The sequence below is a fragment of the Pan troglodytes genome, chromosome 1 (genome assembly GCF_028858775.2).
Source record: "Pan troglodytes isolate AG18354 chromosome 1, NHGRI_mPanTro3-v2.0_pri, whole genome shotgun sequence".
NCBI lineage: Eukaryota > Metazoa > Chordata > Mammalia > Primates > Hominidae > Pan > Pan troglodytes.
This window is the reverse complement of record NC_072398.2, coordinates 114,200,735-114,221,366: the sequence shown is the minus strand read 5'-3', so window position 1 is coordinate 114,221,366 and position 20,632 is coordinate 114,200,735. Positions and strand designations below refer to the sequence as shown.

Below are 20,632 nucleotides of genomic sequence, written 5' to 3'. Positions count from 1 at the left end.
AGGCACTGAGACTGGTGTAATGATTTAGAACGTGCATAGACTGTGGAGTCAGAAAGATTTGGGTTCAAATCTTGAGCAAATCACTTGCCTTCTTTATGTCTCAATTTCCTCATTTATAAAAATGGTAACAATAACAGTAGAAACTTTCTTATCTGACACAATTTGGGCTGTTAGTTGATCAATTAAGAGAATATGTCAGGTAAACGTGGGAATCATAAAAAGACTTCCATGGATCGTAGACATTTTATTTCTACCTCAACATATACATGCACATTCATTCACCAATCTCTTGACACAGGCCCGAGCCTTCCTGTTGAATATGGGTCTGCTGCCTGGAGTCCCTTGCCACTTTCTTGCATAAACCAAACCTATAATGTCTACTCTACAAATTTCAGGTTTGATTTTTTTAAAATGGAGTAAGAACTTAAGCATTTGTGAAGTCAATGGAGTGTAGAGTCCTCCCATGTTTCTGTTATCCTCCCCACCCCGCTCAATCTTTTACAGTTATTTTGCCCATACCTAAATTGATAGCATTTTTTTAAAAAGCAATTTGCTTTTATGAGTTTTTTCCAGAGAATTCATGTTTTTATTGATACCTCTTACTTTTTAAAATTGTGGTAAAAAGCATAACATTAAACTTACCATCTTAACCATTTTAAATGTACAGTTTAGAAAGTATATTCACATTGTTGGGCAATAGATCTCCATAACTTTTTCATCTTGCAACTCTATACCCAGTATACACTAATTTCCCCTCCCCCCCAGCTCTTGGCAACCTTACTTTTCTACCTTCTGTGATACTTTATATGAGTGGAATCGTACATATTTGTCCTTGTGACTGGCTTATTTCACTTATGTCCTCAAGGTTCATCCACACTGTAATGTATGACAGGATTTCCTTGTTAAAGGCTGCATGATATTCCATTGTAAGTACAGACCACATTTTCTTTATCTATTCATCTGTTGCCATCAACAAAAGGTCGGTTACCTCTACCGTTTGGCTACTGAGAATACTGTTGTGATGAATATGGGTATGCAGATACCTCTTTGAGATACTGCTTTGAATTCTTTTGGATATATACCCAGAAGTGGAACTGCTGGATCATTTGGTAATTCTATTTAGTTTTTTGAGGAAACTCCATGCTGTTCTCCTTTGCAGCGGCACCATCTTACAACTCCACCAACAGAGTACAAGAGTTCTAATTTCTCCACATTCTCAGTAACACTTGTTATTTCCTATTCTTTTGATAGTGGTTACCCTACTGCACGTCAATTGATATCTCATTGTGGTTTTGATCAGTGCTTCGCCTATGATTAGCGATGCTGACCATCTTTTCATGTTTGCTTTCCATTTGTATATCTTCTTTGGAGAGTTGTTTATTCAAGTCCTTTGCCCATTTTGTTTTAAATTTTTACAGGTTTGTGGGGAACAGGTGGTGTCTGGTTACATGAATAGTTCTCTAGTGGTGATTTCTGAGATTTTGGTGCACCCATCACCTTAGCAGTGGACACTGTACCCAATGTGCAGTCTTTTATCCCTCACCCCACTCCTACCCTTTCCCCAGAGTCCCCAAAGTCCATTGTATCCTTCTTGTGCCTTTGTGTCCTGGTAGCTTAGCTCCCACTTATGAGTGAGAACATACGATGTTTGGTTTTCCATTCCTGAGTCACTTCACTCAGAATAATGGTCTCCAATTCCATCCAGGTTGCTGCAAATGCCATTATTTCATTCCTTTTTATGCTTTGCCCATTTTAAAATCAGGTTACTTTTTATTGTACAACTAAGTTACTTATATATTCTGGATACTAGCCCCTTATCAGATGCATGATTTTTAAATATTTTCTTCCATTTTGAAGGTTGTCTTTTCACTCTGTTAGTTTTTCTCCTTTGACATGCAGAAATTAAGTTTGTGTAGTCCCATTTGTCTATTTTTTTTTTTTTAATTTTGTTGCTTGAGCTTTTGCTGTCACACCCAACATATTATTGCCAAATCCAAAGTATTACAGCTTTCCTCCTATGTTCTCTTCTAGGAGTTTATAGGTTTAAGTCTTATGTTTAGGTCTTTAATTCATTTTGAGTTAATTTCTGTAGATGGTGTGAGGTAAGGGTCCAGCTTCATTCTTTTGTATGTGGACATCCAGTTTTACCAACAGCACTTTTGAACACCCCTTTGGCATTCATATTTCATTGGTTTACATACTATTCAACAAACTTATTATAATCATAGTAACCAGTACTGTTGGCACAAGTAGGTTGGAGAATGCACAGAACAGGGTGGACTCAGGTGAGCATCACCTCTCTGGGTGGAGCTGAGCCACCCAGGTGTCTACAAGACTCGGTAGTCTACAAGCCCTAAGCAATGAGTGTATGCATTAATCACCCCTTTTTATTTTCTGTTTATTGATGCTTTAACATCTGGGTCTTGCTAATCCTGGAGAGACTGCCCCTGCCAGGGCTAACCAATTCCTAGAGCTAGTTAAGGACTCTCCTGAGAGAAGCCTTTCATATGCAAACCAACCAATCCAGAGCCTACACTGCACAACCTCCTCCACTGAATTCTTGCACTAAGGACCACTACTCCCTTTCCCAAATCACCCAGGATTAGGTACCAGACAACTAGGGACAACCCCTATGCCCTAGAGCTTGCTGAAATTATTCAACCTAGCCAATCCTAAGCCTGCCTACTCTGCCTCACCTATTCCTTCCTGCAAAAACCACAATAAAGCCCCGTGCCCATGTTTCCCCTGTGCCTTGACCCTGGTGCTTCCCTGCGCAGCCTCCCATGGTGGGGTATGTCCCTCCTCTTGGGTTCTATGAATATAACAAACCATCTTCTCTACGGCAATTGTCTCCTGATCTGTTGGCCCTGCCAAACCTAAATAATACTAAAACTTTCATTTTAAAAGTGTGTCATACACACTGGTGTGTGGGTTAGAGGAAGTGAGTGGTATTTTTTGAATGATCCAGTTTTGTGAAGAACAGGCAAGAGTGCTTCTGCTGTAAATCCCTTTGGGTCACTTAAGATTGCAATCACATCTATGAGGTACTTGTCTTAGTGCATGGCACATTGTAAGAGTCCAATTCACAATTTGGTACTGAAGCCACAGCAATGAATGGTTCCTATCCTCCCATCATTTTCAGACTATCAGACCATCTGTCAAGGGACCTTCATTTTGCCTAGAGAAGGAGAAGATGACCCCTGGGTCCTGAAAGAGAAGTACAAGTTAGGAGGAAGGAAGGCTGGATAGAAATAAGTTTCTAGGCAAGCAGATACTATGTGCCAAGGCCTACAGACAACTCAGCAGCAACTGTGCTTAGCACAATGCCTGGGCACACAATAAGTATGCAAGTAAGTTCCTGTTTTGTTTTTACTTTAGTTCAACTTAATGTTATTAATATAAATTTATAACTTAAATTTTAGGCAGGAATGGGTTCAGAAATAGGTGGAGGATTGCTAATGACCAGCTCTGACTGTGTCACCGTTGTGACATGAGTGGAACCCTCCCGGTTCGCTAAGAAGCATGTAATGATGGCTCATTTCCTAGAGCAGAGCATTAACTGTGCATTTACAAAGTGCAAGTGCCTTCTACATGCCTGGAAGAGTGCCAGTCATTGGGTAATGTTAGTGACTGGGACACGGACCCAGCCCTTGAATAACTCCACAACATGAAGTTGGTCCCTGGAAAGGACACAAAAGACAGAGAACGCAAACGAGGCCAAGAGGAGAGTGAATGGCGGAGGCCAGCCAAGGGCGAGCAGCTGTTCCAGGGGCCCGCAGGGAGTTGGGTTCTCGGTATTCACTCCTGCCCAGGCCTGCTGACGCCAGCGGCCTAGGGAAGAGGATTGTTTTCCTATTACAGGGGCTGCTACCTTCTGGACTGATTTGGCCCCAGACTGCATCATGAGTCAGAAAAACCACTCCGTTCCAGTCACGATATGGTCACAGAACTTTGGTGTTTCCTCAACTGCAGAGAGGAACAATATCTAACTTCTCTCTTTCCTGAGAGGAGTCCTGTAAGGTCATGGGAATTCCCTGAAAGAGCAGGAGGCCTTCTGTAAACAATAGGATCCTAGCCCTCACCTTTCCACCTGATGGGAACTTCAACATTGATCCCATCAAATCCATTTCTTCTCTTATCATCAGTGAAAATCTGCAATGCTTTTACAGGATTCAAAGAGATCAGAAGGTGCTAAAGTTGCTGCTGGAATCCAGTCACAATCCCTCACGCTGAAGATATGAAAGGATAACAGAGGCCAATATCAAGCTCCTCACACAACTTCAATTTAAATTAAACTTCCTTTAATGAAATAAAAAACAAATGGTGCATTGCATAATATTTGTGGTCACAGTATAAAACAATACAATTAGTTCATATAACATTGGATATGGACAAAAATACACAAGATCCTTTCTTTGTCTACGGAAAATTCTGCAGATCCTTATGTGCCACACTTAAAAAGAAAGTCAACGTTTTTTCTTCTAGGGATCTGCACACATATTTATCACTGAGAATTTGGTCAAACAGTGGAGGAGAACTTACCCAAATCCCAGTTCCCTTCTTCCTCTGTTGTCATCGGTGAAGCTAAAAAAAAGTTTTCTGAAAGTAGCAAGTTGTGTAGTATTGCTTATTATTCCTGCCAAAAAGGCTCAGTCTTTGGCTCACAGATGTCAGTGACAAAATCATGGCTGCAGGCAGTCTGCAAAGCAAGAAGCAAGGGCCACCGGGGAAACAAACGAAGGTCTGGGCAGGAGGGGCCTCCTCTACCAAGATCTCAGGGAGCCCCTCAGATGGTGAGGGTGAGGGGGGGAAAGACACTCAAATAAATACATTTTTAAATTAAAATTTAGCCCAGTTGGTGAGTCAGAGTTCTACTGTCCCATGAAAAATCTGAACAGTTGTTAAAAAGTTGATTTGCATTTTTTTTTCAAAGTGAAACGTGTATGTAAACATCATAAAGTAAACAATTTACAGGAATTTCGAGGCTTCTGTCTGAACATAGCTTAGGCTCTTTCTGGGGCTATTTTTATGATTAGGAAGAAAAATCCCAAACTTTTATAAAGTTCCTTTTTGTTAAGAAGTGCAATTCCACCTGTGTGAGACGCGGCTGGGTCTCTCTTTCATTCACACCAGTGCTGCTGGTAGGAACCTCTTCTAGAAGAGCACTTGTCGCAGGGGTGGGGTGGGGAGCCCTATTTGGTACAACAGAAGAGTGCATCTCACCACATTAAAAATACACATTCCTGGAAATTTATATCCCTAGAAGGAACTAGGTCCTTGGTACAATGCCCTGGGATTTCTCGCCCCTTCCTGCCAGCCCTCAGGTGACATGCAGCTTGGGCAGCCCAGTGGACATGGGGCAGGTGGGTGGAGGTCAATGCCTTAACAACTCCAGCCCTGAACTGCAGCATCAGTATGAAAGGAAAAGGTACAGTGTGTAAGCACCCGTCACATTTACCACCATCGAGTGTCTGCTGTGACTCAGTCCATGGTTTTACACACACCCGGTCAGGTCCAAAGCTAAGCACCCTTTCTTCTTACTAAGAAGGGCCTGTGCCAATAAAATCCTGAATCTCCTTTTAATAGATGCAAGGGCTGAAAGAGCACTGGCTGTTACTAATACAGCACCTGTTTAAATATTTGTTCTCTCTTTAATTCTCACTTGTACAATCACCTACAAGCTGCCTCTTCTGAAATAGCAGTTAGGATATGACATGCAGAAAATACCCAAATCTAGTGCCAACAAGGCCTCGTCCTCTTCTTCTAGTCACTCAGGCCCTGGTGGGGTATACCTGTTGCCCGTCTTCCCACCACAGACCCAGGCCAAGGAAAGGCTACTGTCAATGCAGAATCTAATGTTTCTACCATGTGCATGGTCCCCTTGGTGGGGAAAACTCAATGGGAATCTGCTTCCAGGGGAGACTCGGTGATAAGTGCAGAACCGGCTGTGGGGGAGCAGGGGGAAATGGTGAGCCAGGAGGAGCACAACTCATCCGGCCCATGGTGACAAAGAGCTGCACATGAATGGCCATCATTTTGTATTAGTTTATTGCTCAAAACAAATGAATCTTTTTTTCCCCTTTGGAAGAGAGAGCAGTGTTAGATGCTTCAAAGTCAAGATAAAAGCAGAGGATTGCAATTAGGGCATGAGTCACCAGCGAGCCTCAGAAAACCCTACTGGGATGCTTCCGAAAGGCCAGTGCTGTGCAGGGGGCGAGACACTTCAGGGAGCAGGAGGCTCCGAGGACAGAGCTTTTAAAGCAGCAGCAGAAGCCTGGGATGTGGAAGATCTCTTTCTGTCTACTCTCCTATTCCTGATGGGAGCAGTCGGGCAAAGCACACCGCTCTTGACTCTGCTCTACAGGCCATTCACATAACAGCAAATTGCTGGGTTTCCTTCATGTCCCTATTAGGAAAGCAAAACATACCACAAAGTATACCCTTTCTCACTAACCCCCTGCAGTGGACCTTAAAATGACCTGAAGGACTGAAAAGGTCATAGAAAAAACATGGTGCTTCTAGGTAATTTCTGATTCCTTGAAGTCAGTCAGTCTTGCAAGTAGCAATTTGCCTTCAGGTTAAGGAGCCCAAGCAGCGTGTGAAGGACATGGCATATCTGTGGGTCCCCCTGCAAGACTCTTGGTGACCAATGCCTTTGCCCCCCACAATGGGCAAGAGAGAGGAATAGTGGTGGCTTCTTTAGCCTAACTTGCACCTGGCACCACTCTGACCCTCCTGGCCCCAGCTGCATAAAAATAACTTCGTGGGATCCCTCTTCTGCTCTTCCTGGAGTTCCCTGAGGCACAGTGGCCTCACAACTACTGGAGCAGGTATCTGATCCTTTCCTTGTCCCCATCCTCCCCTTCCTTGCAGCCCTTCTTACTGCCCTGGACAGAGGTGGCTGTGTATTTTTCTTCATATTCATTCTTAAGGCTAAGGTGGCAAGATAAGGTGCTCAGTAGAGAGCCAAATTCTAGATTCCAGGGCCGCCATTTCAGTGCTCTCACAGAAAACAAATACAAAAGAAATGGAAAAGGGGCAGAGAAGCAAAAAAAAAAAAAAAAAAAAAAAAAAAAGCATTTGGGCTCAATAAGAAGTTATATACTCCAAGTTTGGATTTCAAATGTAGTCTAAACCCCTGAAAACAGGGGGTGGGGTAGGGTCGTAAAAGCCACAAATTAGCCTTCGGCACAGGTCTGTGTTGTCTGTCAGCCGGGTAGAGGGTGGCGCTCAGCAGCTCTCTGAACACGTGCCTCCAACGCGGAAGCTGGCTCTCAGGCGGGCAGGCACATTCTCACTGAAGATAAAGAACTCCGCATGCCATCACCCCTTCCTCACCACAACCCCGCGAAACAAAAGCTATAAACACACACAAGTCAGAGGATCTATAAACCAGTGGGAGAAAAAAAATTAGATGAAGGTTAACCATTAAAAAGCTGCAGTTGGGAAAACACACACTCGATTGTTACATCAGAAAGTGCCGTGGGAAGAAGAGCCGTGTGCTGGTAAACATGTCCGCGCTCAGAACTTGACATGCAGAAAAGAGAGAGCGCCAAGTCCCACCTGAGATTAGAGAGGACTGGTTTTTAGTGTAACACACTTTGTTTTAAAATATCACTGTCCTCTTCTTGCCCCAATTGCTCCTAGAACGTCCCTCTGTCACTCCCCTCCCGGGCCAGCCTAGTCCATCTCCATCGACATGAGCCTGCGGCGCTCGCGCCGTGTCTCCTGAACCTCCTTCTTACAACACCAGTGGGAGCTGCAGTACCCGATGAGACAGGACAGGAGCCCGATGACCGTGGACAGACCGACGCCGATCAGCAAGGGATACTTGAAGGCGTTCAGCACTGGGAGGGAGAGATCAAAGGGGAAGCCGGTCAGTGCTGCGAGGGAGGCCGCTTTGGGGGCACCCTCGCCTCCCTTCCCCACTGGAGCAGGATCTCCCGAGAGATAAGGTCTCATTCCTCCTGCATCTAGCACCTAGCACACCACTGGAGACAGGAGAAGCTCAGCCTTATCTGTCACAAAAATGAGCCAATGTCTTCCTACCCAGCTCTGCGGGGAGAATAAAAACCACAAAGAAGATTTCACTCGATGCCTTTGAATGTCAACTTGCTTTTTAGGGTTTTGGCAAAATATTGATTTTTAAAAGTCAGTATAAGGGCACCGCACGTTCAGCAGCAGATGCATCCTTAAAAAAACCATGCATAAATCAATCCTATGCATCAAATAACTGAAGTGTACTAAGGGAGCTATTTTAAGTAACACTATACTAAATTATCTAGCAAAGTGAATAATCACTCCCCTGTTTGTTAAATCTGGGTTTTTATACGGAGTTACTTCAAGCAAGGAATTCCTAAGATGCAAAATATGGTACAGATGATTTAAGTGTCAGAAATGCACAAACACCATTTAGACTCCACCCTTGAAATCCCACCTTCCTTTCCCCATAAGTACCCATGCTCCTTGGGTGGACGCTGCCACTGGGCTAGGTGCCTTACGTTTGCTAAGGTTTAATTTTCGAAATAGCCCCATAGAAGACTATTATCCCATTTTACGAGAGAAAATGGATCAGAAAGGCCAAGTAGTCTGTGGAAGAGCTAGGGCTCCAATTTCCATCTGACTTATCACTAGGGAAACACTCAAAAGGCTTCTACTCATCCTCGGAGGCCCCTGGACTTTAATTCTCTTTATGGAGTTATTTCGACTAACATGTACTTTCTGAAATTTTCCACAAAGGAGACATGCTTTTTGTAAACCAAGGAACAACTGTCCCCACTCTGGGATGCTCAAGGAACAAAGCTCTGACTGTCTAGTTAGGTTGACCCTGGTGTTCATCGTGGGCCAACGAGGCTGGGAGCTCATCCTCCCATCTTGGGGCTCCGTGAAGTACCCACTCTGTGCCACTGACTCCAGAAGGAGTCTCTTTTTTTTTTTTTTTTTTGAGATGGAGTATCCCACTGTCGCCTGGGCTGGAGTGCAATGGTGCGATCTCGGCTCACTGCAACCTCCACCTCCTGGGTTCAAGCAATTCTCCTGCTTCAGCCTCCGAGTAGCTGGGATTACAGGCACCCGCCACCACGCCTGGCTAATTTTTTTTTTCTTTTTTGTATTTTTAGTAGAGACGGGGTTTCACTATGTTGGCCAGGCAGGTCTCGAACTCCTGACCTCATGATCCGCCCGCCTCAGCCTCCCAAAGTGCTGGGGTTACAGGCGTGAGCCACTGTGCCCAGCCATGAGTCTCTCTTAAGAAGCAAAACCAGTGGTAGTGAGAGTAGCAGGTCCCTAAGCTATAGCCTCCCCTATTGACCTGAGCCCTCTCTCTCAAGGCTGCTCTCTGCCTGTGCCTAGCAGAATCCATGCCAACCCTCGGACACCGTAAAGCGAGTTTCTATAAATTTATGGAAGAGGCAAAGCCTTGAAAATTTTTCTAGTAAGTCTTGAAAATTATTTATCAATGGTGACACTAGCACATAATAGCAAAGCTGGGGAAACTGCAAGGGCTGCTGGTGCCCTTCTGGGTGCAGGCTCAGGCCAGGTCTAGAAAGAAAGCAGGATGTGCTATGGCACATTCCTCAAACTGTGGCCACCTGGGTTCTGTCAGCTACAGCCTGGCACAAGAAGAAGACATTCCCAAACACTGAGAAATTTGGGTGACATTCTTACCATCCATCTTCACAGTTATAAAAACGGGCTTGGAGTGGATCTCTGCCTCCTTCTGCCAGGAACCTGTTGGTGACTTCACCCATGGAGTCACGGAACAGTAGTAGTTGCCAAAGTCCTGGTCCTCGGAGCCATGCACTTGCAGCAAGAATTCCAGCACACTCACGCGCTCCAGGCTGAGGTCGCTCTTCCAGTCCCTCCGGGAGGTGGTCACGATGCCCTTCCGATCCAGGGAAGACAGGAGCACAGGAGCCTTGTCCAGGCCAAAAGAGTGCACCGCAAACCAGGACACATCAAAGGCCATGTCATCTACGGATTACCAAGCCAAAACCCTGGGGTCAGTGCAATGGGTAGAAGTCATATGTATGGCCACATCCATGTATGCGGCCCTTACTACGTACGGCAAGCACAACACTACATGCCTTCGGTCTCACTGGATCCTCACAACAGCCCTATGATGAAGGCACTATCATACTTTTATTCTGCCATTATTGCCAGACTATATACCTGCTCAAGGTCATGTAATCAGCAGGTAGCAGAGTGTGCAGCTTAACCCAGGGAGTACAGCTCCAGAGCCCAGCCTCTTAACCACTGCACTGCTGCCACCCAGACTAAGGGGCCACAGGAAGAAGAGTCAGGGCCAAAAACTGTCTCCCACAGAGAACACTGATCCGAAAGCTGGTATGCCAGGACACTGCAGGCTCTGTCTCCCAAAGAAAGCCAGCTCCTTTGACAGTTCAGGCAGAAGAACCCAAGACTGGAAGGACACTAAAGTCATATGGAACAAAATGTACATAAAATGAATTGCACCAAATTTAGAGTTGTAAACAGTTTAGATTTTATTGTGCACTATATGGTTTTTCTTTCCTTGCAGAAGTGCTTAAGTTCAAAACAAGAGGAAAAAAAATGTCAAGCTGAGAAAATGGAACACAGTTTAACAGTCCCAGAGAGTAATGCTGAATCGTAAAGTACTCTGCAAAATTAAGGTTCTAACAGCCTCAAATAAATTAATATGGGCATAAGAGAAAGAAGACTTTGGCACAAGTGGTAATTCTCATGGAATGTGAAAACAGAGCACACATCATAAGCCCTTGACCTCTTCCCTTGACTGGTACCAACTATTATCAGCTGTGTCGGCTCTGAGATTCATCCAGCAACAAAAGACAACAGCCATGACACTGTTGTCTTAAATCCACTTGAGAAAGCGTTTTATATAAATGTCAAATAACACAATTTTTTGCCGAACAAGAGATAACATTTATTCATTTAGTAAAAATACACTAATAGCCTCAAAAAGCACATAAGGCAAATAAATTATTTTCAGATGCTTACATATTAAAAAAGTAAGCAGAACTAAAAGCAAGAATTTCTATGAAATTATCCAAATGATAATTCTTCCTTAGCTCACTCTAAACATGTAATATCTTCTCTTTTTCTCCCATTGACCCACTGTGGCACTTGAGCATAATTTTTTTTTTTTTTTTTTTTTTGATCCCAGTGTCTCTCCAAGGAAACTAGCTCCCTGGGGGCAGAGGGAGTGCCATAAACAGCCTCATGCTCTCGCAGTGCCAAGGGCAGAGTGGACACCCGCATCACTCTCATCTTCAGTGAAAACTCTTAACTCAGTGCTGCTGTCACCTGCAGGTGCTGGGTGGTTGCTGAAGGCAAAAAGCCAAACCGGGTTCCCAGACTCTAAGCCCTGATCCGCGCTGTGCCTTATGGTGTGGGAGCCAGGCTCCAGGGCCAGGCTGCCTGGGCTAGCATCCCAGCACCAGCACTAATGAACCGTGTGACCTGGGTGAGTTCCCCAAGTTCACTGAGACTTAGTTTCCTCATCTGCAAAATGAAAATGACAGCACCCAGGGTTAAATTTACCACATTTATTAAAATGCTTAGGACAGCACCTGGAACACAGTAAGTGCTCAATAAAAGCTGGTCACCATGAACAACATTATCTCCACAGCTCAACACACATGCTCCTACACACAGACCTGCTAAGGGGAAGGGCATTACCAGCTGCAGCAAATGCAGCTGGTGGCCAGTCCACCCCAGCTGGTGGGCTTAGCCTCTGGCCACTGCAGGTACTGGCTGTTAAAACTCACACACCTGTACCCTCCCCCTCTCCAGAGGCCGGGCTTAGGCTGATGGAAGCCGCCACCTGGAGGTTATGAACTGCTCTCGCTCCTTTGCCACTCAGCCTGTGGACAATGACTGACTAGTGAAGGGACAGAAAAGCCCAGTCCCCTTCCCCCCGGTGGGCCTACTCTGCAGTACACTCATGCTCCAGAACTCCCCGTGGGGAGGTGGACTTGCTCTGAATTCACACCTCGACTTGCCTTCTTCTCCAGCTCTATCTCAAGTCCCTCCCTCCCTCAGTGTTCTCCTGAGAACACTCCCTCAATCCATCACTCGCATGCTTGTCTGTCTTTGCTTGCGGAGAACCTGACCTAAGATACTGCCTCAGAAGGGCCAAAGTCTGCTGTCCCACCCCTGCTTAGCACAGAGGACCTTGGCCCACAAATCACTTATGCAACATGTCCTTCACAAAAGAGCATTCCCTCACAGCCCACAGCATGTGTGAGGAAAAACTAAATTACAACTTGTGTTTAATAATTCAGTATCTTCCAACCACACAGTCCAAGAGTGCAAAATTCTGGAAAATTGTGATCTGAAAGATAACAGCTACCTATGGCTTTTGCAATTAATTACACTGGAGGAAAAGGCTTTTATATTAAAGGCACAACTGGTGACCTATTAATTTACTGAGAAAGAGCATTTAAAGGATTTATTTTTGTGTGTATCATAAATGAACTTTAAGGGCAAACATGGTATCGCATTTTCCCAACTTTTGAAAAGGATTTTCCTCCCTTTTCCCCGGTAGTCTCTTCTACTTTTACCATCACTTTCTCTTCGGAATCCTGCTTTCTGTCCTCAGTCTTCCCCATCTCAGGTACAGGAGTGGCTTCTCATTCCTCTTCCCCTGTGAATGGAGCTAACCAACTCCATGGATGTGGGTGGGATTGTTTCTTTTCCTTTTCTAACATCTCCCATAAACTCTCCTTCTGTTTCCTACCTCTAAAGATCAGCCATGTTCAGCTTCCCTACTGGAGCCAATTTTGGTTCAATCAACTAGTCCAGGGGTCAGTAAACTACAGCCTGCAGGCCAAGTCCAGCCCACCACCTGCTTTTGTAAATAAAGTTTCACTGAACACAGCTATGCCCATTTGCTTACATTATTATCTACGGCTTCTTTCACACTACAATGGCAGTGCTGAATAGTTGCCACAAAGGCCATCTGGCCCACAGGGCCAAAATATTTCCTACCCAGGTCCTTTACAGAAAATATTTGCTGACCTGAACATTCAACTGGGAGTCCTGCAGGAGACAGATGTCCGCCTGGATGGTGGCAGCATCCAGGCCTCTGCTTCCAGATGCTAGTGTTACCCAGTCCCCTGCTCAGGGGCTCACTGGATTCACTGCAGGCCACCGCCCTTTGCTTAGAGCTTGCCCCTTCATACAGAATGGAAAGCTGCTTTTAGTTTCTTTCCCAGGGACACACTTCCAGCAGTCTCCACATAGAAACTTGTGACCTCTGTACAATTCGGCCTTTTCAAGCAGCAGATTTCTGCCGGCAGCCATGGCTCTGCTTGTGATGGGGTGGGGTACTACAGAGTGTCGAGGTCAAAGCATGCAGGAGACAAGGGAAGCCCACAGGGAATTAGGGTCTTCATGAGTTCTTTAGGAAAAGGCAGAGATGGGTACAGTCTTGCTCAATAGCAGAGATCCCCTGAGTGCATTTAATGTTCTTTCAAGTCTTAAGGGTCAAAGAGTGAGAGAGGGACATCAACTGGTCACTAAATGAGGCTAAGCAAAAAAGGAGTAAGACTGATGGGTCCCACAACTCTTAGGCATCCTGTTGGCAACGCTAATATGTAAATGCAAAGAAAAAATTTATAATGATTTCCTAAGAATTCTAACTACAATAGCACCCTCTGGTCACCAGCTACTCCTTTGCTCTGCATGTCTTCATAGCATTAATTGCTGTGATATTATAGAGTGCTTTATTTCTTGCCCATGTCCTCATCTAGGTTGCCAAGCTCCATGAGGACAGACTTTGGACATTTTTTTTTATCATTATTATACTTTAAGTTCTAGGGTACATGTGCACAACGTGCAGGTTTGTTATATATGTATACATGTGCCATGTTGGTATGCTGCACCCATTAACTCGTCATTTACATTAGGTATATCTCCTAATGCTATCCCTCCCCTCTAACCCGACCCCACGACAGGCCCCGGTGTGTGATGTTCCCCTTCCTGTGTCCAAGTGTTCTCATTGTTCAATTCCCACCTGAGTGAGAACATGAGGTACTGGTTTTTTGTCCTTGTGATAGTTTGCTGAGAATGATGGTTTCCAGCTTCATCCATGTCCCTACAAAGGACATGAACTCATCCTTTTTTATGGCTGCATAGTATTCCATGGTGTATATGTGCCACATTTTCTTAATCCAGTCTATCACTGATGGACATTTGGGTTGGTTCCAAGTCTTTGCTATTGTGAATAGTGCTGCAATAAACATACATGTGCATGTGTCTTTATAGCAGCATGATTTATAATCCTTTGACTCAGTAATGGGATGGCTGGGTCAAATGGTATTTCTAGTTCTAGATCCTTGAGGAATCACCACACTGTCTTCCACAATGGTTGAACTAGTTTACAGTCCCACCAACAGTGTAAAAGTGTTCCTGTTTCTCCACATCCTCTCCAGCACCTGTTGTTCCCTGACTTTTTAATGATCGCCATTCTAACTGGTGTGAGATGGTGTCGCATTGTGGTTTTGATTTGCATTTCTCTGATGGCCAGTGATGATGAGCATTTTTTCATGTGTCTGTTGGCTGCATAAATGTCTTCTTTTGAGAAGTGTCTGTTCATATCCTTTGCCCACTTTTTGATGGGGTTGTTTGTTTTTTTCTTGTAAATTTGTTTGAGTTCTTTGTAGAGTCTGGATATTAGCCCTTTGTCAGACGAGTAGACTGCAAAAATTTTCTCCCATTCTGTAGGTTGCCTGTTCACTCCGATGGTAGTTTCTTTTGCTGTGCAGAAGCTCTTTAGTTTAATTAGATCCCATTTGTCAATTGTGGCTTTTGTTGCCATTGCTTTTGGTGTTTTAAACATGAAGTCCTAGCCCATGCCTATGTCCTGAATGGTATTGCCTAGGTTTTCTTCTAGGGTTTTTATGGTTTTAGGCCTAACATTTAAGTCTTTAATCCATCTTGAATTAATTTTTGTATAAGATGTAAGGAAGGGATCCAGTTTCAGCTTTCTACATATGGCTAGCCAGTTTTCCCAGCACCATTTATTAAATAGTGAATCCTTTCCCCATGTCTTGTTTTCCTCAGGTTTGTCAAAGATCAGATAGTTGTAGATGTGTGGTGTTATTTTTGAGGGCTCTGTTCTTTTCCATTGGTCTATATCTCTGTTTTGGTACCAGCACCATGCTGTTTTGGTTACTGCAGCCTTGTAGTATAGTTTGAAGTCAGGCAGCGTGATACCTCCAGCTTTGTTCTTTTGGCTTAGGATTGACTTGGCAATGTGGGCTCTTTTTTGGTTCCATATGAACTTTAAAGTAGTTTTTTCCAATTCTGTGAAGAAAGTCATTGGTAGCTTGATGGGGATGGCACTGAATCTATAAATTACCTTGGGCAGTATGGCCATTTTCATGATATTGATTCTTCCTATCCATGAGGATGGAATGTTCTTCCATTTGTTTCTGTCCTGTTTTATTTTGTTGAGCAGTGGTTTGCAGTTCTCCTTGAAGAGGTCCTTCACATCCCTTGTAAGTTGGATTCCTAGGTATTTTATTCTCTTTGAAGCAACTGTGAATGGGAGTTCACTCATGATTTGGCTCTCTGTTTGTCTGTTATTGGTGTGTAAGAATGCTTGTGATTTTTGCACATTGATTTTGTATCCTGAGACTTTGCTGAAGTTGCTTATCAGCTTAAGATTTTGGGCTGAGACGATGGGGTTTTCTAAATATACAATCATGTCATCTGCAAACAGGGACAATTTGACTTCCTCTTTTCCTAATTGAATACCCTTTATTTCTTTCTCCTGCCTGATTGCCCTGGCCAGAACTTCCAACACTATGTTGAATAGGAGTGGTGAGAGAGGGTATCCCTGTCTTGTGCCAGTTTTCAAAGGGAATGCTTCCAGTTTTTGCCCATTCAGTATGATATTGGCTGTGGGTTTGTCATAAATAGCTCTTATTATTTTGAGATACGTCCCATCAATACCTAATTTATTGAGAGTTTTTAGCATGAAGGACTGTTGAATTTTGTCAAAGGCCTTTTCTGCATCTATTGAGATAATCATGTGGTTTTTGTCTTTGGTTCTGTTTATATGCTGGATTACATTTATTGATTTGCATATGTTGAACCAGCCTTGCATCCCAGGGATGAAGCCCACTTGATCATGGTATATAAGCTTTTTGATGTGCTGCTGGATTCGGTTTGCCAGTATTTTATTGAGGATTTTTGCATCGATGTTCATCAGGGTTATTGGTCTAAAATTCTCTTTTTTTGTTGTGTCTCTGCCAGGCTTTGGTATCAGGATGATGCTGGCCTCATAAAATGAGTTAGGGAGGATTCCCACTTTTTCTATTGATTGGAATAGTTTCAGAAGGAATGGTACCAGCTCCTCCTTGTACCTTGGTAGAATTCAGCTGTGAATCCGTCTGGTCCTGGACTTTTTTTGGTTGGTATGCTATTAATTATTGCCTCAACTTCAGAGCCTGTTATTGGTCTATTCAGGGATTCCACTTCTTCCTGGTTTAGTCTTGGGAGGGTGTATGTGTCCAGGAATTTATCCATTTCTTCTAGATTTTCTAGTTTATTTGCATAGAGGTATTTATAGTATTCTCTGATGGTAGTTTGTATTTCTGTGGGATCGGTGGTGATATCCCCTTTATCATTTCTTATTGCGTCTATTTGATTCTTCTCTCTTTTCTTCTTTATTAGTCTTGCTAGCGGTCTATTTTGTTGATCTTTTCAAAAAACCAGCTTCTGGATTCATTGATTTTTTTGAAGGGTTTTTTGTGTCTCTATCTCCTTCAGCTCTGCTCTGATCTTAGTTATTTCTTGCCTTCTGTTAGCTTTTGAATGTGTTTGCTCTTGCTTCTCTAGTTCTTTTAATTGTGATGTTAGGGTGTCAATTTTAGATCTTTCCTGCTTTCTCTTGTGGGCATTTAGTGCTATAAATTTCCCTCTACACACTGCTTTGAATGTGTCCCAGAGATTCTGGTATGTTGTGTCTTTGTTCTCGTTGGTTTCAAAGAACATCTTTATTTCTGTCTTCATTTCGTTATGTACCCAGTAGCCATTCAGGAGCAGGTTGTTCAGTTTCCATGTAGTTGAGCGATTTTGAGTGAGTTTCTTAACCTGAGTTCTAGTTTGATTGCAGTGTGGTCTGAGAGATTGTTATAATTTCTGTTCTTTTACATTTGCTGAGGAGTGCTTTACTTCCAACTATTTTGGAAGTAAATTTTGGAGTAAGTGCGATGTGGTGCTGAGAAGAATGTATATTCTGTTGATTTGGGGTGGAGAGTTCTGTAGATGTCTATTAGGTCCACTTGGTGCAGAGCTGAGTTCAATTCCTGGACATCCTTGTTAACTTTCTGTCTCATGGATTTGTCTAATGCTGACAGTGGGGTGTTTAAGTCTCCCATTATTATTGTGTGGAGTCTAAGTCTGTTTGTAGGTCTCTAAGGACTTGTTTTATGAATCTGGGTGCTCCTGTATTGGGTGCATATATATTTAGGGTAGTTAGTTCTTCTTGTTGAATTGATCCCTTTACCATTATGTAATGGCCTTCTTTGTCTCTTTTGATCTTTGTTGACTTAAAGTCTGTTTTATCAGAGACTAGGATTGCTACTCCTGCCTTTTTTTGTTTCCATTTGCTTGGTAGAATTTCCTCTATCCCTTTATTTTGAGCCTATGTGTGTCTCTGCACGCGAGATGGGTCTCCTGAATATAGCACACTGATGGGTCTTGAGTCTTTATCCAATTTGCCAGTCTGTGTCTTTTAATTGGAGCATTTAGCCCATTTACATTTAAGGTTAATATTGTTATGTGTGAATTTGATCCTGTCATTATGATGTTAGCTGGTTATTTTGCTCGTTAGTTGATGCAGTTTCTTCCTAGCATCAATGGTCTTTACAATTTGGCATGTTTTTGCAGTGGCTGGTACCGGCTGTTCCTTTCCACGTTTAGTGCTTCCTTCAGGAGCTCTTGTAGGGCAGGCCTGGTGGTGACAAAATCTCTCAGCATTTGCTTGTCTGTAAAGGATTTTATTTCTTCTTCACTTCTGAAGCTTAGTTTGGCTGGATATGAAATTCTGGGTTGAAAATTCTTTTCTTTAAGAATGTTAAATACTGGCCCCGACTCTCTTCTGGCTTGTAGAGTTTCTGCCAAGAGATCTGCTGTTAATCTGATGGACTTCCCTTTGTGGGTAGCCCAACCTTTCTCTCTGGCTGCGCTTAACGTTTTTTCCTTCATTTCAACTTTGGTGAATCTGACAATTTTGTGTCTTGGAGTTCCTCTTCTCGAGGAGTATCTTTGTGGCGTTCTCTGTATTTCCTGAATTTGAATGTTGGCCTGCCTTGCTAGGTTGGGGAAGTTCTACTGGATAATATCCTGCAGAGTGTTTTCCAACTTGGTTCCATTCTCCCCATCACTTTCAGGTACACCAATCAGACACAGATTTGGTCTTTTCACATAGTCCCATATTTCTTGGAGGCTTTGTTTGTTTCTTTTTACTCTTTTTTCTCTAAACTTCTCTTCTCACTTCATTTCATTCATTTGATCTTCAATCACTGATACCCTTTCTTCCAGTTGACCGAATCAGATACTAAAGCCTATGCATTTGTCATGTAGTTCTCATGCCATGGTTTTCAGCTCCATAAGGTCATTTAAGGACTTCTCTACACTGCTTATTCTATTTAGCCATTCGTCTAATCTTTTTTCAAAGTTTTTAGCTTCTTTGCGATGGGTTCGAACTTCCTCCTTTAGCTCAGAGAAGTTTGATCATCTGAAGCCTTCTTCTCTCAACTTGTCAAAGTCATTCTCGGTCCAGCTTTGTTCCGTTGCTGGAGAAGAGCTGCGTTCCTTTGGAGGGGGAGAGGTGCTCTGATTTTTAGAATTTTCAGCTTTTCTGCTCTGTTTTTTCCCCATCTTTGTGGTTGTATCTACCTTTGGTCTTTGATGGTGGTGACGCAGAGATGGGGTTTTGGTGTGGATGTCCTTTCTGTTTGTTAGTTTTCCTTCTAACAGTCAGGACCCTCAGCTGCAGGTCTGTTGGAGTTTGCTGGAGGTCCACTCCAGACCCTGTTTGCCTGGGTATCAGCAGTGGAGGTTGTAGAACAGCAAATATTGCTGAACAGAAAATGTTTCTGCTGATCGTTCCTCTGGAAGCTTCGTCTCAGAGGGGTACCCGGCCATGTGAGGTGTCAGTCTGCCCCTACTGGGGGGTTCCTCCCAGTTAGGCTACTCGGGGGTCAGGGACCCACTTGGGGAGGCAGTCTGTCCGTTCTCAGATCTCAAGCTGCGTGCTGGGAGAAGCACTATTCTCTTCAAAGCTGTCAGACAGGGACGTTTAAGTCTGCAGAGGTTTCTGCTGCCTTTTGTTTGGCTATGCCCTGCCCCCAGGGTTGGAGTCTACAGAGGCAGGCAGGCCTCCTTGAGCTGCAGTGGGCTCCACCCAGTTCGAGCTTCCCTGCCGCTTTGTTTACCTACTTAAGCCTCAGCAATGGCGGGTGCCCCTCCCCTAGACTCGCTGCCGCCTTGCAGTTCGATCTCAGATTGCCGTGCTAGCAATGAGCAAGGCTCTGTGGGCATGGGACCCTCCAAGCCAGGTGCAAGATATAATCTCCTGGTGTGCCGTTTGCTAAGACCATAGGAAAAGCGCAGTATTAGGGTGGGAGTGACCCAATTTTCCAGGTGCTGTCTGTCACAGCTTCCCTTGGCTAGGAAAGGGAATTCCCTAACCCCTTGCGCTTCCCGGGTGAGGCGATGCCTCGCCCTGCTTCGGCTCACGCTCGGTGGGCTACACCCACTGTCCTGCACCCACTGCCCAACAAGCCCCAGTGAGATGAACCCGATACCTCAGTTGGAAATGCAGAAATCACCCGTCTTCTGCATCGCTCACGCTGGGAGCTGTAGACTGGAGCTGTTCCTATTCGGCCATCTTGGAACTGCCCCCTGACTTTGGGCATTTTGTTCACTCGTCTATTCCCAGTATCTAGAGCAGCACTTGTATACCAAAGGAACTCAATAAATATCTGAATGAATAAATGAATGAAAGACACAAGAGAAGGAGCTAGACTCTGCCAGTGGGTTTCAAATCAGCCTGAAATAGGCCTGGAAGTGACCCCACTGACTGTCTTGACAGCTCAGATTCAAATGTCTGGATGTATTTCCAAACCATCTAGCAGATAGATGCATCCACTCAACATGTATTTATTAAACACTTAATGAGTACAAAGTACTGGGCCAGACAGTTAGGGGATAAATAGATAATCCTATCCCTAACCCACATCTGTGTAACACAGTGCGGATGATATGAGAAACATTTACAGAAAGCAACATGGTGAAGGGGTGAGGATGTAGTGAGGTACCTGGATCCAGTGCTGCTCCCTCGACAGTGATGATACAGAACAATTTGATCAGATCTCCCCGAATGACTGATGGTGTGTCTGAATGCACAGAAGCATTAAATATAGGACCTGGAAAAAAAGTAATGCCAGCCTCATTATTCTCTTTCATGCTTTTGTCAAATTCCATTCTTTGCACTCTAAGGGGCATCAAAATGTGGTTCTCTTCCCTGGGAACTGGTCTAGAAACTCACAAAATAGGTGTTCCAAGGTTGCCTCTCTTCTATTCAGAGAGAAATGGGCATTAGGCACATCCAAGTGAG

The 20,632-nt window shown here is 44.0% G+C and overlaps 2 protein-coding genes across 2 annotated transcripts in view; both read right to left on the bottom strand.

The window, feature by feature from the left end:
• CD101 (CD101 molecule) overlaps positions 1-4,133 on the bottom strand; it is a 45,932-nt gene extending 41,799 nt beyond the window's left edge. Inside the window, exon 1 of the mRNA XM_016924918.4 lies at positions 4,083-4,133. The gene's annotated coding sequence lies outside the window, so the exon portion shown is untranslated. The remainder of the gene's footprint in view (positions 1-4,082) is intronic.
• A 146-nt stretch (positions 4,134-4,279) lies between these two features.
• PTGFRN (prostaglandin F2 receptor inhibitor) overlaps positions 4,280-20,632 on the bottom strand; it is an 80,634-nt gene continuing 64,281 nt past the window's right edge. The window contains exons 7-9 of the mRNA XM_009428418.5: positions 20,334-20,441; positions 9,667-9,972; positions 4,280-7,847 (exon numbers count right to left, since the gene is read on the bottom strand). Coding sequence (XP_009426693.2) covers positions 7,681-7,847; positions 9,667-9,972; positions 20,334-20,441 — 581 coding nt within the window. The 3' untranslated portion in view covers positions 4,280-7,680. The remainder of the gene's footprint in view (positions 7,848-9,666; positions 9,973-20,333; positions 20,442-20,632) is intronic.